At 46.3% G+C, this 17,275-nt stretch overlaps 1 protein-coding gene across 2 annotated transcripts in view; it reads right to left on the bottom strand.

Annotated features, from left to right (window-relative positions):
* The window catches only part of TASP1 (taspase 1), a 143,941-nt gene that overhangs the window by 90,140 nt on the left and 36,526 nt on the right, over nucleotides 1-17,275 (bottom strand). For both annotated transcript variants that reach the window (XM_073672211.1, XM_073672212.1), the window contains exon 8: nucleotides 15,251-15,330. In XM_073672211.1, the coding sequence (XP_073528312.1) occupies nucleotides 15,251-15,330 (80 nt within the window). The remainder of the gene's footprint in view (nucleotides 1-15,250; nucleotides 15,331-17,275) is intronic.

The raw sequence follows: 17,275 nt of genomic DNA, 5'->3' as shown, positions 1-17,275 counted from the left end.
TTGAAGAAGCGATGAGACCGCTTGGTGGAAGGCGCGAGCTTTTACTGGCGATTTTGGGGGAACAGATATAAGGAGTCTGTTTGGTGGGTTGGAAGTGAACTCTATTTTGTATCCTGAAGATACTAGTTCCCTGACCCACTTGTCTTCTGTAATAGGTAGCCAGACTTGATGAAAGAGTAAAAGTCGGCCTACTACAGGTGGAGTGTCTTCCTGAGTCCGTGAGTCATGATGAGGAGAAATTCTTAGATTTTCCTCCTTTTGATTTTGAGTGGCCTGCCTTTGACTGCCAAGATTTGTCCGACCTTTGTGTCGGCCTCGAGTCTTCCCTGCGTGTGAAGCGGCTGTTATTTTGTGGTGGCCGTGAAACGGACCAGCCGGAAGAGTTCCGAAAGGATCGGAATCTAGCTTGGTTACGCTTGTTATAATTGCGCTTGGGTTTCAGTTGGGGAAGAGAGGTACTCTTACCCCCTGTGGCATTGGATATCATCGTGTCCAAGCTTTCACCAAAAAGTCGACCGCTGAGGTATGGAAGGTGCGTGAGGGACTTCTTTGAGGCTGCGTCCGCTTTCCATTCACGCAGCCAAAGGATACGCCGAATTGTGATGGCGTGTGATATTGCGCCCGCTGCACCTCTTGCAGAATCCAGAGCTGCATGAAGCATGTAATCTGCCACAACTGCTATCTGAACTGCTTGGTCCGACAGTTCAGGGGCAGAAGCTTGGAGGCCAGTTTGTAGATTTTTTGCCCAAGCCAGTATGGCCTTGGCTGCCCAGACTGAAGCGAACGCGGGGGCTAGGGAGGCCCCTGTGGTTTCGCAAATTGATCGAGCAATACTTTCTACCTGCCTGTCTGCTGCATCCCTAAGGGTTGAGCTATCTGGCAGTGAAAGAAGTGTCTGTGCTGCCAGTCTGGATACTGGGGGGTCCACTGCTGGTGGGTCTGCCCATTCTTTGGTGGTTTCCTTTGGTCCAGCACCCGATGTATGGACGAGATTTTGTCCTCAACTAACGCTGCATTGGTAGGTGGGATTGGAGTTAGGGATCCATCAGTTTCCTTGTCTGAGTCAGAATCGCAGACGCCTTCTGACTCCTGTGTATCACTAAGGTGTGTCATAGGTGACCCAGAATGAGGGATTTCTCTGGACAGTGATTGGTGCGGAGAAATATCATGTCTGTCCCTGGTAGGGGACTGTGTAGATGACCTGTGACTACGGTATCTCTCCCTAGACAAGGATGACCGTGTGCTATGGGATGACGCAGATGAGCGTGACCTATGGGTGCGCTTGCGTCCTGACCTTGACATGGATGTGCCTGGGTCAGTATGTGACTGAGTCAGGCTTTTCCTTTGTTGGGTAGCATTCATAGTCGAGGTATGGCTTTGCAGAGCCTGAAGCAATTTGGAGGTCATGTTATCTATGGACTGTGTCATAGATTGTGACATTTGAGTGACCCATTCCGGCGTAGCATTAGACACTGAAGGGTTGGTAGGGGCTACTTGGGACTCTGGCACAGTAGTCTGAGTACAATCCTTGCAATGCGGATATGTGCTGCCGCTGGGAAGAGCATTACTGCAGGCTGTACAGAAAGCGTAAAAGCAGTCCTGCCTGGTTTTCTTAGACTTTGAGCCCGGCATAGTGCACCTGGAGTGGCTATGCAGGGGGCTATCTGTGCAGAGGAGGATACAGAGTAATAAAATTCACAGCTGAGGTAACTCAGACTGTGAACTTACCCCACCAATGTGCCCCTGTGAACAGCGCTTAAAGAGCCTGGTCCTGTGCCTCCCCGGAGACTTGGCTGGCCTGTATGCGTCCTGCAGCTTATGATGGCCGCCGTAGCTCTTCTCCTGCTTGCAGAGATGAAGGAGAAGGGGGGCGGAACGCTGCAAGGGCAGCAGTTGCTATGGAGATGCGCGCCCTGCAGCCTAGATCCGCCCCCTGTGTGACACCGCAGTGAGTAAAAATGGTCATCCGGGGGGCGGGCCGGGGGGCGGAAAATGGGCGGCGGCTTCGGCTAGGCCGAAGCTGCGGTGTAAATTTATTTTCTATGCCCAATAGGGCTCCAGGCCAGCACGGTAGTCAGAACCGGACCCACCCGGATTGAAAGGCAGAATGGCGGTGGGGACATAAGTGAAAGGGGGTCTCTGAAAAGAGTCCCCCTTAGGCGCTTAAGATGAAAAGCTGCCGCAGGTGCAGGGCCTGAGAAGGCCTGTGCCTGTGTGTGCCATGGCTGCCTGCACTCCCCCCGGCTCCTACAGGGTCCCACAGACAGACTGGGGCTCCTGTATTGCTGCTGGTCCTCGGCTGCGGTGTGCTGGCTGGTGAGAGCTGCAGATGCTGCCGTCCAGGCCCTACCTGATGGTGTCTCAACCTAATACCGCCAGGGGGGGATTAGGGAGGGTGCCGCTGTCACCTGTCAGGGGGCTTTGTCCTCGTCTCAACTTCGGACCAAGACCGACGGATCTGTGGAAGGAGGGGGGGGTTCTCAACTTCGAGCCTGACCCGAGGGGCCGGAGAAGGAGCAGCATGGTGGCTACGCCATCTCAACTTCAACTGTGCACCCCGTAGTAGGGGGCAGAGGAAGGAGCCATGCCGGGGGTCTCTTAAGAGACCCTCTTTTCTTCATCTGTAATCCCGCGCTGAAGCGAGGGATGAGTGAAGGTCTGAGGTGTGCCTCCTTGCGACACTAAGCAAAAACTGGAGTAGGCTGATGCCGTCCGGGGGTGTATACTGAAGAGGAGGAGCCACGCTTAATCTTTTTCAGATAAGCATAGTGTCGCCTCCTAGTGGACAGCAGCATAACACCCAAGGTCCTGTGTGCCCCAATGAGGCGACAGAGTAAAAAGTACGGTGGATGCCGAGTGTGACATTATCTTTGTACTCCAATGAAGCCCAGCCTATGGATATTGATGATTTCACTATAGGAGGTTGTTAACTTCACTGTATACCAAAATACTGAAGTACTGCAGAATGTAGTACACTACAAGCCAGGGTTTAGTCGCAGGACTAGTAGCTGTGAAAAACTGAAAAAATAAATGAAAACTTTTACACCTCCCCTTTTTCCCCCTAATACAAAAAATAAATATGTCTGTAAAGCCAGGCCCATGAAAATACCATTACCCTGTAAAAAAATGGCAAAAAGAAAGTCAAAAAGCTAAAATTTCAGGGTTTTTTTTTCTGTTACCGACACTCGCTCACAAAAAGTCAACAAGAAGAGACCAATACAATTTTATATTCCCCAAAATCCCATCAATAAAAAGTACAGCTCGCCATGCAAAAAAACACAGCTCCATCGATGCAAAAATGAAAAACTTCTAAGTCTCAAAAAACAGTAACCTAATATTTCTCTCCAATATAATATTTAAAAAAAATTCTATAACTTTGGTACCGCCATGACGTCACTGACCTGAAGAATCATATTGCCAGGTCATTTTTATTGCACAATGGACACCGGAGACACAAAACACAACAAACAATGGTGGATTTGTGTTTCTTTTTTTTTTTTCACCATTTCACCCTATATGGATCCCCACCCCATTTTCTGAACATTACATGGTAAAGCGAATGGCGTCATTCAAAACAGCAACTTGTTCTGCAAAAAAAAAAGTTGCCGTTCAGATATAATAATAGAAAAAAAAATTATTGTTGTTGGAAAAAAGGGGAAAAAAACTAAAGTACATAAAAAGAAAAAATTGGCTCCGTCAAGAAGGGATTCATGACTGATAATAATTTTAACGCTGAGGCCAGAGTCAATACATTTCTACGGACGATGGGTCTAAACTAGTTCCAACTCCGAATCCCTGTACGTCGAAACCATTTCAACCTTGGACAGAGTATAATTTGCCACTCAAAAATATCCCTTACACTACAAATACTTCCATACTCCCGACAATCGCCTTCTGCTTTAATAATAAACATGGCTTTAATTCAGCGCTATTGGTATCCCCGCGTACGCTCGTGATGAGGTCTGATGAGTTATGTAAGGTTCGCCACGCCGGATTCCATGCATAGAACGTTCTACAGAAATATTTGTTTAACAATTATATTCTACAGCAGGAAATTAACAGTTCTCTCTGTCTTCACTATTAAGAGGGACAGAGACAAAACAAATGAGAAGAGACCACAGATGAAAGCAAAATGTTACAAATATCGCTCTTTTTGGCAGACATTTATCAAGATCGTGCTAAACAAGGCAAAGAACAGCGAGATCCGAGATAATCGCTTTCAACTGTCTGAATGTAAATAGACAACAGATGACGCTCATAGTACATCCCAATTCTCCCCAAGGTCATATCATTAGGAAGCCATGACTACATGTCACATTAAGATTAATAGGCATTCAAGAGTGAACGACACAATGTCACTTGATTTTGCCATAGCTACACAAAGGAGCCATCCTGTTTCGGAAAAAATGTAATAGTCCAACATCCAAAAAGTCTCAGAATCTGGCGTCTCCCACATGCACCCAAAATGTTTAAGCAGCAGGTTTGGATTATACAGGGATGGATTAATGTTTCTATGTAGCGTAAATGCGGTTTTGTTGTTGTGTGCAGAAAATCCATCAAATTTAACAATTCAAGAAAAATGGATGTGATTTTAAAACTCATTTCCACGGTGTGTTTAAAAATGCTGCTGAGATGTGAAATTTTTGGCGCATTTTTCCTCTATGGGTTTTTATTGGGAGCCTGAAAGAGACTCAAATGCAGACGCTTCTGCTAAAGACAGGTTAAACTAGAACGTAAAATAACAATACTTTTCTGCAGAGGACTGCACCAAAATATGCAATAAAGACGCTTCGTTTTTGCACATGCTCCAATTTAAAAAAACTGTGGTTGCCATTGCTATTCTGATTTGCAAGCTTCTCGATTAAATTTATTTCACTGATGTGTTGTTTACGTACAATATATTTGAGAACAGATACATCTGCTCATGAAAAATAACAAAAAAAAGCAGAATCATACGTAATAGTCTCACTTCAACTCGCATTAGTTATAAGATACCAAAGAATTGATTTAGTGCCATAAATTGAAGTTAAAAACAGGTAATTAACCAGGTTATAAAAAATAAATAAATAAATAAATAAATAAATAAAACATTTCCGATTAAAAAATGAAAAATGTAAAATAATGGCAGAAATATAAAGAATAAACGTGAAAATTCCACCGAAGAAAATTTGAAGAGTAATATATTGTAGAATTCATCATTTGAACAGCACAAATGCTTCTTACTTTAGGGTTAGTGAAGCATTGTTGCTCTTATTTCATGCTGGCAAAACTCCTCCATTCACAAGTGCAACATGGATCAGCAGCCTGTGACACTCCGGCTGTTTTGAAACTACATCTCCCAGCATTCCCTGACAGTTATTGGATGTAAGTTAGCTCTTGGGATAAGTTGTGAATAGTAGTTGGAAGGCCAAAGGAAGCTGATCCCTGGTGTATAGAACTGACTTCTACAGGTGGTGGCAGCCACATGGATCGAGACGTCATCACTAGAGGTCAGACCAGACTTTTCGCAGAAAGGCAGAGGACCAGGCGAGCGTTACTATGGATGGCGAGCACAGTGCTTCGGATTTTTTTTTCCTATGTGGTACAATGGCAAAGCAATATTTAGATCTGCACCAAAATCTGCATGATTTGGTGCAGATTTGTTGCTATGCTATTCTGTGGGGTTTCTGGCAGAATAGCTTCAGAAATTATCTGCAGCCTTTGAGATTTATTTGAAGACATTGTTAAGGTATGCTCACAGGAAGGTTGCAAAAAGGTTTCCATGCAGCTCCGTCTGGACACCGTAGGTAGCCACACAGAGATTAGTCCCGCTGAAAACCAAAAGAACAGCTTGACTTCAATAGTTTTATGCTGTTGAGTTAATATAAATTCCTGCAATACAAAGGCATGGACTAAATCTACGTTGTGTGTTCTTCCGATACCTCAGTCTCTAATCAAAGGAAAAACGCAAGAAAGGAAGCCCAAAGCAACATTATGGGACTTAGAAAAGTTTCTGTGCAAGAACAAATCTCAATCATCCGTCACCTCTCCTGCTAAACCTATTTGGGCTGTGACTGTACCACCCTCACACTGCTGACTGCCACTAATGCTCTGATTCGTACAATGGCTCTCCTGTGTCGAGTAACATAGAATGTTAGAGTTGGAAGGGACCTCCAGGGTCATCGTGTCCAACCCCCTGCTCAATGCAGGATTCACTGAACCATCTCAGACAGATGTCTGTCCAGCCTCTGTTTGAAGACTTCCATTGAAGGCGAACTCACCACCTCTCGTGGCCACCTGTTCCATGAAAAGAAATAAAAGCCATCCATAAGCCCAGCCGCTGTGAGTTTCTGTAGTATTCATCAGCATATTCTGTACTATCGTATGATTGTACTCACTTACTCACTGTAGGTCTCCTAAACTTTCTAGTCTCTGGAAAGTGCAGCCCACACTCCATTATACTGAAGAATTGGTCTCCAACTTTTCAAGCAGCCAGTTGGTATTGGTGCCAGAAGACCACTTTGCAATGAAACTAGAAGGCCCATTTAGGATGGAAGAAATTGGATCTGACATTGCACGCTATGCTAATACAATCACATCTTGAACAAAAGACGTAGTTACTTACCGGTAACGGGATTTGTCGGAACCCATGACGGCACCACGGAGAGAGGGGATCCGCCCTTCAAGGACAGGAAACCTACAGATAAAAAGGGCGGCACCTCTCTCCCGCATCAGTTGATTTACAGAGCACCGAGAGGACCGCCAGGTTAGTAACACAAATTTTTACATTTCTAATATAAATATATATATATATATATATATATATATATATATATATATATATATATATATATATATATATATATATATATATATATATATATATATATATATATATATATATATATATATATATTTTGTTTTGTTTTGTAAAAAGGAGCTTGCCAGACACACCCTGTGACTATACAAAGGCAACAAACAAATGTGCGCACCCATGTGTGAAGGGAGGGAATGTACAGGTGCCGTCATGGGTTCCGAGAAATCCTGTTACCGGTAAGTAACTACGTCTTTCTCTTTCCCCATGACGGCACCACGGAGAGATTTGCAGAGAAGTGTAGATTAGGGAGGGACCACCGCTTCCAGAACCCTTCTGCCAAAGGTAAGGCCGGTAGTGTTTAAAGAATGTGGAAGGAGAAGACCAAGTAGCCGCTCTACATATCTGTTCGATAGAAGCCCCAGTCTTCTCCGCCCAGGAGGCTGCCACTGCCCTAGTCGAGTGAGCCTTTAGGCCCACAGGCGCGGTTTCCCCGCTTGAGGAGTAAGCCAGGGAGATGGCGTCCCTTATCCACCTTGCCAGGGTGCTCTTGGAAGCCTTCCGTCCCTTCCGAGATCCCTGGAAGCACACAAAGAGAAACCTATCCTTCCTACACTCTCGTGTGGCCTCTAAGTATTGTATAATGCATCTCCTGACATCTAAGGTGTGAAGGGCCTCTTCCCCCTTGTTTTTTGGGTCTGAACAAAAGGAAGGGAGGGTGACCTCCTGTGACCTGAGGAAGAGGGATCCCACCTTAGGAAGGTACGCTGGGTTAGTCCTAAGTGTCACCCTATCTTCTAGGATTTGCGTAAAGGGGGGCCCTGCTGATAAGGCTTGTATGTCACTAATCCGACGTGCCGATGTGAGGGCTACTAGAAGGGACGTCTTAAGGGACAGGATTTTAAGAGACGCATCCGCTAGAGGTTCAAAGGGACACCTGGTCAGAGCCGAAAGCACAAGATTTAAGGCCCAAGGAGGAGCATTCCGGGAGGGGATGGGCCTGCACCTATAGGATGCCCTGATGAACCTGGAGACCCACCTATCCCCCGCCAGTTCGCAGTTATATAGGGCTCCCAGCGCCGCCACCTGAACCTTCAGAGTGCTTGTGGCCAACCCCTGCTGCAACCCCTTTTGAAGAAACTCTAAGATAGCAGTAATGGGGGCCTCCCCCACTACTTCTGACCCCGTGAAAGAAAGAAATCTTCTCCAGGTTTTACCGTAGAGTTTGGTAGTTACGGGTTTCCTACTCTGCAGTAAGGTGGAGATTAAATTGGAGGAGAACTCTCTATCCCTCAAGAGCGCCCTCTCAAACTCCAAGCTGTCAGGTGCAGGTTTGCTACCTGTGGGTGAAGGACTGGTCCCTGGGACAGCAGATCCGGAATTTCCGTAAGGACCCAGGGGTCGGAGGTGGACATTATCCTTAGCCAGGAAAACAAAGGCCTCCTTGGCCAGAAGGGGGCGATCAGGATCATGTTTGCCTCGTCTTCCCTGATCTTCCTCAGAACTGCCGGAATGAGAGTAATCGGAGGAAAGGCATACGCTAGCTGGTGGTTCCATGGGATCGAGAAGGCATCTAGCGCCGCTGGGTTCCCCCTGGGGTCGATCGAGCAGAACGTGTCCACTTTTTTGTTTTGCCAGTTGGCGAATAGGTCTATGGAGGGGTGCCCCCAAACCCTCGTGATTTTGTCGAACACTAGCTGGTTCAGCTCCCACTCGCCCTGTCTCAGCTGGGTCCTGCTCAGGAAGTCCGCCGTGACATTCTCTGTCCCTTTTATGTGGAGTGCCGATAGAGACTCTAGATTGTTCTCTGCTACCCAGAGGATGGAACTTGACACCCGTAGAAGAGAATGGGACCGGGTACCCCCCTGGTGATTCAGGTATGCCACCACTACCCTGTTGTCCGAAAACACTCTCACGTGGTGCCCTCTTAGCATGTCTAGAAATTCTAAGAGGCCATACTTCACAGCTAGAAGTTCCTTCATATTGGAGAATACCCCTTCTAAATCCTTCGACCAGACCCCCTGAGCCACTTGGTCGTTTAGATGAGCCCCCCACCCCCTGGGGCTTGCATCCGTCGTTAGTATCCGAGATACTGGTATTGTCCATGGGACGACTCTGCCTAGATTGTCCCCCTCTGTCCACCATGTCAGGGAAAGCAAAGTTTTTGATGATAAGGTCAGCCGACCTTCTAAGTGCCCTCTTAGTGACCTTTCCGCCCCCAAGATCTCCCATTGTAAGCCCCTGGTGTGCAAATGAGCCCAGCGGACCCCCGGGATGCAGGCAGTCATGGAGCCTAGGAGGGACATTGCTCCCCTCAGTGTCATATCGGGATGGTTCTTCATGTAGGACACTAGGGCCATCATGTTTTGGATTTTCTCTGCCGGGAGACGGCATTCCTGACTCCTTGAATCTAACAGCATACCCAAGTACTCTTGCACTTGATCTGGTTCCAGCCTGGATTTTTTCAGATTCAGAAGCCAGCCTAAACTCGTCAAGGAACCCATGACTTTTGCTAGATGGTCCTTGCAATGGCTGAACGAGTTGCCTATAATAAGTAGATCGTCCAGGTACGGGACTATTAGGATGTTCCTCTCCCTCAGATGGGCCATAACCTCTGCCACAACCTTTGTGAAGACTCTTGGGGCTATTGCTAACCCGAAGGGGAGAGCCGTATATTGGTAGTGCCTTATTGTGCCCCTTATCGGTATCGCTACCCTCAGGAATTTTTGGTAGTCTCTGTGTATGGGGACATGATAATATGCGTCCTTCAGATCCAGAACAGCCATAAAACAGCCTGGGAACAACAATTTCACAGATGTTTTTATTGACTCCATCTTGAACGAATGAACCTTCAGAACCCTGTTCAATTTCTTTAGATTTACAATAGTCCTGAATGTTCCATCCGGTTTCTTCCTGAGGAATAGAGGGGAGTAGAACCCATCGCCTACCTCCTGAGCTGGGACTTCCCAAAGGACTGCCTTGTCCACTAGGCCTAGAACCTCTTGTTCTAGAGCCAACTGCTCTACCCCTGAAGACCTCACGGGGGTTACTATGAAATTTGGACGGGGAGTGGAGAGGAACTGGAATCTTAGCCCCGATTTTATCAGGTCTAAAATCCAGAGCACGTTTGATATTTTTTCCCAGGCCGGGAGGAAATGGAGAAGCCCCCCCCCCCCCCCACCTAGGGCTGCCATTCATTGGGCGGGTTTCCTATTGTCACTAGGGGGCCTGTTAAACATAAACCCCTCGGCTTTTCTCTGCCTCCTGTCCTCCCACCTGTCCTGGTCTTTGGGGGGTCTCCTTCGCATGAATTTCCTACTCCGAAAAGATTTCCTAAAAGAAGTACCGGAGAGGACCGGGAAGTGTTTTTTGTTATCCCCAGCCTTGTCCAGGATATCATCCAGAGTAGACCCGAATAAGAATTCCCCCTCACACGGGATGGAGCACAGCCTAGACTTCGTTTTGAGGTCGCCTGGCCAGCATTTGAGCCAGAGGGCCCGCCTAGCTGCGTTTAAAAAACTCCCAGCCCTAGCTGCCAGCCTGACAGAGTCGGCTGAGGAATAAGTCAGAAAAGCCGCTGCGCCCTTCATCACTGGGATGGAGTCTATTATATCATCCCTTGAGGCTTTATCCTTCAACTGCGCTTCTAGTTGGTCTAGCCAGACCATCAAAGATCTGGCCGTGCATGTGGCTGCCACCGCGGGTTTTAACCCCCCCCCCCCCCTGCCGCCTCCCAAGCTCCTTTCAAAAAGGAGTCAGCTTTCTTATCCATAGGGTCTTTAAGCACCCCCATGTCCTCAAATGGCAGGGAAAACTTTCTAGAGGCCTTGGCTATCGCTACGTCAATTTTAGGTGCCTTCCCCCAGAAGGAGCACACAGGGTCCTCAAAGGGGTATTTCCTTTTGGGTGACAACAACCCTTTCCTCTCTGGTTTTCTCCATTCCCTCTTAATCAGATATTGTACTTGATCATTAAGAGGGAAGGATCTCTTTTTCTTCTGTCCTAGGCCACTAAACATTATGTCCTGGATAGACTTTTTAGGGTGAGGGTCCACGAACCCCATAGTAGACCTAACCGCCTTAATCAAGGTATCGGTTCCATCTATAGGGAAACAGCTACGACCCCCGTCCCCTGAAGACGATGATTCGGAGACTACTCCCTCCTCGTCTGAACCACTGGACTCCGGCACCGGGGATAGGTGTCTAGTTTTCCCTTGTTCCCCACCCCCCCTTCTGCAGGGACTTAAAGGTGTCCTCCACCTGAGATTTAATCAGGGATCTGAGTTCGGAGGCAAACTTAGGGGTCTCCTCACAGATTATTTGCTCGATGCATGATTTGCACAGTCTCTTTTGCCATGCAGTGGGCAGATCCGCTGCGCAAAGAGCGCAGGCCCTGTGCTTGGACTTGCCCGTACTCTTCCTTCCCTGAGAAGAAAAGAGAGGGGGGTCTCAAGTTACAAGTGAGCTTTCACAAAGATCACTTACCGACCCGTAGTAAGAGGGAATACCGGATTTGAAGAGGAACCCGTTCCAGTAGCTGGGTCCTTCCTCGAGGCTGACGCTGCGCTGGAGTCCTTGCCACGTTGTGAAGACCTGCCAGAACGCCCGCTTCCTCCATCACCTTGCCGTGAAGGGCCACTGGAGGATCCTTTCACACGCTTCCTCGGAGTCGATGGTGAGTGGGGGTGCAGGGACTGCACCTCCTGGGGCTCCTGTTCGCTCATAGCTGCAGAGTGCCAGAGAATGGCAGGAAGGACTTCCCCTGTGCTTCCCTGGCCATTTAAACTTTATAGGGGTCCGCCCCCCCTTCTGGCCTGGCACCTGCGGCTATCAGGTGTGCCCCCTCCCCCCGCTAGGCCACCGCTGTGTACCATTAGCGAGGGGAGCGCCCCCCCCCCCTCATGCGGGCAGTTTCCCAGAGGGACCCACGGCCGCGTCACTACCGGCGCGCGCGCCCTGCGTCACTCGCCCCGCGTCACTTCGCGTCAGAGGGGAGCGCCGGCGTGCGCCCAGACGCTCCGACTTCTCCAGGCAGTCGTCCGGCACTAGCGCTTCGCGAAGCCCAGGCAAGCCTCCGACCCCGGCCCTGGGGCTCAGGCCTACTCACTAACCCGAGCACCGGAAGTCCCGCCATACTCACCACCTGGGCCTCAACGCCACCGGAGACCGCGGCGATCCAGTTCCTTGCTGTGTCGCGTCTCCCTGCCACCCCAGAGGCCCGCTGACCCCAGCGGTGGTGCTACAGGACACCGCACCAGCCGAGGAAGGGAATCCCCGCTGCCTGAACCGGTCTGGCCGGTCCTGGTAAGTTCTCATTTTCTTCTTTTCTTCATTCCTTTTCAGGAACTTCCATCCGTAGGTCCCTGTCAAGGACAGGAAACCAACTGATGCGGGAGAGCGGTGCCACCCTTTTTATCTGTAGGCTTCCTGTCCTTGAACGGCGGATCCCCTCTCACCGTGGTGCCGTCATGGGAAAAGAGAAAAATAGTTCTACTCTTCCAAAACGCACTCAAATCCGTAACACAGTACAAGTCTAGCAACTGGTGGTCAACCAGACAAAGTCAGGAGCCTGAAGGTCAGAAGACTTCTTGCAATCATCAAAACCTACCTATCTAAATACCCTGATTTACATGTTCAATACAGCCCCAACTTACAGTACTACTCTCATGAGCAGCATTCCTACAACAAGTTAGGGCTGTCATATACCCGGTTAGTGAATTCTGAGTTAATATAGGTGCGGGGCCTCTGTTCAAGATCCTCGTCTCTTGGCCAGAGTAGAAACTAGTTACAAAAACTTATGAGGCACAATCCTCTCTTGCATTAAGCAGACAACCTATTAATTTTAATGGGCACTGTGTAATGCCCAATATCCATTGAGATGGTGTTGCAGGAAAATCAAACCCTTATTGTCCAATTTCCAAACAAAATTATGGTTTACTTCTGTGTGTCCATGTGGAAGGACACTTGTGTCCCTTGTAGGTTGCCCATCTAATATGGAGTGTGCAAAGCAGAGAACCCATTAAAAGAGACTGTGACCAAGATTTGCCTTCTGAGGAGTAAATCTGCATTGCAAATAGACTTTCAGTTCAATCATCTCTGGATGTTGCGAGACAGCGCTTGTGAGACATGTAATAGCAGATGTACTGTTAGTCACTAGTTGTTATCAAACTCAAAAAATAAATATAGTTAATAAAAATCTAAAATCTTTAAACAACTTGAGAGAAGACTTTTTTAGTACAGCTTGTTAATATTAATACTCACTTATGCTTTGTTATATAAATTGTTGGCAGAACTTATGGAAATACTCTCTGATAATTAGCATTTTCCCTCCAGCCATTACAACATATAGATAAACTGAACACCCTGAAAGTAAAAGACAAAGAGAAGCCAGCTCATGATCCGGGGCACAGTGATCCCCCCAGCTAAGCTCGGCTACCGTCTGTAGAGCCTCTGATGTGGACAGACCATAACATATACTTCCAGGGAAGAGATTCCATCTACACATGTTCTGCATTTCAGTCTCACAAACCAGCAATGGCATCCCAAGCACTTACGCATAGTTTTCATGCCTAAATTTGAAGGAAGCCAGACAGTTTGTGTTAAATACGCAATTAATCTGTTTTCATTGAACCCCTGGGTCTTCAGTCACCTTTAAACTGAGCTCAAAGGTTTTATTTCGTTATAAAATGCTCAGTTTCCCGCACATAATTGTACCTATATTTATAGCAAAATCCAACCCAGCAGCCATGTACTGTACTTATTACTTTAGAAAAGAAACTGTCACCAAATAATAAAACCTGTATAACAAAGGTGGCCCTATCTTCTGCCGTTGTGAATGGAGAGGTGGCTGCACCTGCACTGCTCTCTCCATTCACTTCTATTGGAGCTCTGAAAAAAGCCAAGAATGCTTGCTCAGTTTTTTGGAGGGGTTTTTTACACTTCTATAAGTCAACAGGTAAAGCCGCACATTCACGGCCACCGCTTCACTGATCGTAGTGAGAGACAGGTTCTCGATGTCAAGATAGGTGGAGGTCCCACATCTATCAGACATTTATGGTAGATCCACATCAAGATATATTCTAATTTCAAAATTCTGCACTGTTTTCGTTTCTGGTTAGCAGGGGGGAATGCGTTTTTACATACTCGTAAACTTCTCTAAATCACTTTCACTGTATTTTTTTTTTTTATCTTTTCCTTCCTATAGGCCTGCAGATGGGGGTAAGTGTGAGGAGACATGTCCATCAGCAACATCCCATAAAACCCACTCTGCAGGTGCTAGTTTCCTGGATGGAAAAGCTGTTGTCTTCACTTGCACAGGTCCTGAATTTGATAAGCATTATCAAAGTATGTAAAACAACCCTAAGTAGTTAAAGTCTTAAAAATACGGTACGTGGACTCTAAGACGGACTCCCCCCTCCCCACCCCCAAATTTGGGAGGAAAATGGGGGCTGCGTCTTATAGTCCGAATGCATGCTAACCAGGGGGCGGTGGTGGAGCAGGGTCCCTTCCTCAGGAAACTGGTGGCAGAAGCGTGGCGTTACTGCGGGCCCAGTGTCGGTGGTGTGCAAAGCGGAGTGCATCATTGCTTTCTCGGCGACCATTTCCTGAAGCTGTGGGCCACAGGAGCATGCGCCGCTGGAGGCGGCCCACGGCTTAAGGAAAATGGCTGCTAGGAAAGCAATGATGGACTCTGCTCATCGCTAACACAGGGCCCGCAGCATCGCCATACTTCTGCCACCGCCGGGCTCCTGAGGAAGGGACCTTGATCCACGCAACGCACTCTGCTCTGCCTCACCGCCGACACTGGGCCTGAAGTATTGCACCGCTGGGACAGCCCCCTCCTCCCACCCAGGGCCAACAGCATTGCCCCACTTCTGCCGCCGCCGGCTTCCTGAGGAAGGGACCATGTCTCCTGTGACCCTGCTCCTCCGCCCCCCCAGGTAAGATACCTTAAATTCGGACTAGAAGACGGACCCCCATTTTATAAAAATCTTTTTTTTTCCTATTTTCCACCCCAAAATTTTGGGTGTGTCTTACGGTTCGGTGCGTCTTATAGTCCGAAAAATACAGTAGTTGAACTAACCGGGGGTCATTTAATGGCCTGTTTGCACAGGAAGAGCTGGATTAAAGATGTGAACCGAGTGATCTGTAATTGATTTTTCAATGTGCATAGGCTGCCATGTTTCTCGGCAGCGCAAATCACAGGATGATGCGCTGCCGAGAATGATGATTTTTAAGCCTGCATAAAAAACATTTCACCGGACAAACAAGCTTTTTGCTCACTTACTGGGTGTTCGGACCAGATAATCCCGCACATAGTGATCAATATACAGCAATGTTCTTGCTGCACATATTATTTGATCTTCAGTACAACCATAGGGCATACTAGGATTTTCTTTATACCAACACCTATTAATATAATGGTAAACTTGACTGAAGGTATGGTATCTCTACTTACTTGTAGCCATGATATCTTGAGGGCATGTTGGTATGCCATGGTCTACAGCCCATTTGAAAGCACCATCTCCAACTAGAAAGCTAAAAGAAATAGAAATGTCAGCTAAATTTGCCATTTTAAAACTTTTTCAAAGACAAGAGTGATCTGTTAGGAAAAAGAAACTCAGAGATCTGGAGTTGTTTTTCCAGTGTTCCCGTATAAAGACTCTCCTAGACAAGTCACCCATGAGAGATCATCTTCTGAAACAGTATATACATATTTATTTAGTTCAGACCAAAGTGTATTTGTAGTAATTATCTGCACTGTTAATGGGTATTAGCAATAACTATCGCACTATAATTGAGTTTAGAAATTATTAATCCATAACAGGATAAGTGCAAAATATATCAGGATACTCTAAATAACATTTCCTAGTTCACATTAGTATTCTGCAACAATAATAAAGTAAATGTCACAAAAGATGAACATGAAATTGAAAATGATTAATCACTATTTACAGAGAGACTGGTGATATAATGATACAGAGAAAAACACATGCCATCATATATTTATACACATGAATGTAAATATAAAAAACAAGTATATAGAAAAAATGAATCATCCACAGGAACAAAAACAGTTGTAAAAAAGTGGGGTAGGCTAGAGTTAAATAGGAAATTCTTGCTTTTTTATATAATTTATGTTCAAAGGCTCTGCGTTATCATCGAAGTACGGTGAGAGGTATTCAAAATAAAATAAAAAAAAGTAATATGTAACGGAGGGGCAAAGATAAGATGAGAAGATTAAAAAAAAAGTTTAAAAAAAATGAAGAATGAAAAAAAAAGGGGAAAAAAAAAAAGCATGAAATAAATAAGTAAAAATATTACAAATAAACATGAAAATTAAGGTAGTGTCAAAGCAAAAAAGAAAAGTAATAAACAAGAAAATCAAAAGGAGAGTTACAAAACAGAGAAAAGACCTGATAAGCACAAAGACGAAAAAGAACCAAAACAACAAAGTTTAAGTATATAGCGCTATCGGCAGAAGGGGGATCTTACTTGAATAGAAATGCAGTAAGGGGAGGGCAGTTTATAAGGGGATGGTTATATTGATAGCCCCAGAAGTCAAAACCTCAGTTTATAAGGATGAAGGCCTGGCTGGTGCACAGTGGTCCCCGGCCACAGAACTGTGCAGGATTCTTCAGCAAGGCAAGGGAATGGGGAAAGCTAAAGCCACCTGCACAGTTGGGTGGCCAGTGGACACTGCAGGAAATATCCAGTGAAGACGATGGAGAACTACACTAGCCATGTGTCTCCTCTATTCTCAAGAATCATATGGGTCCCTGTGATCAGACCCCAAGAAATTATAAACCCATGGCATATCCTAGCAATATGTGATCACTATATGAGATGGGGGAAAAAAACATTATGTGCCCAATTCAAAAACGCAAGATTGCATGTCTAAGTCGGCATGCCTTCAAATAGGAGTGATCTATTTTTAAAGCTCCTATTTTAAACATATTTGCCATCAATGAATGAGAATACTGTGGCTGCAAACCCAGTAAATCCCTAGACTTGCTCTCAGTGGATATAATAGTATCCAGTCTAGGCAAAGCTCAGTAAGGATGTGATTCAAGTTTAGCATGTACACTGGGAAAGCTCCAGATGTACAAGCTAAGTGTTCATAGCGATACATTAGGCAGGCGGAGTATAAGCGAGTCTTTCCTTTTGGTCTAGTCTCATCTTGGTAAACCACAAGAAAGTAGACCACACCATTTCACAGAACATTATCCAAAAAAAAGGCTACATTAAAAGCATACATTCTTAGCAAAGTAGGACCATACAGTGGCATCCATATAACTAGTAGTCACGCTGACTTTTCCTAATGGAGGCCATTAACATGATGTGAACCCACAGTCTGCTATTATTTAGCAGTCGGAATTCTGGATACAATTCTCACCAGAGCTACACATTTACAGGATCTAGGCTGGTGTAGATTTCAGTTTCTGAAGAAAGGACAGCACCAAAATTTATTAAGAGGTGTTAT

This window comes from Phyllobates terribilis, unplaced genomic scaffold (assembly GCF_046119375.1).
Source record: "Phyllobates terribilis strain yellow unplaced genomic scaffold, ASM4611937v1 Scaffold_3__8_contigs__length_932513732, whole genome shotgun sequence".
Lineage (NCBI taxonomy): Eukaryota > Metazoa > Chordata > Amphibia > Anura > Dendrobatidae > Phyllobates > Phyllobates terribilis.
This window is presented reverse-complemented; position numbering and strand designations above follow the sequence as displayed.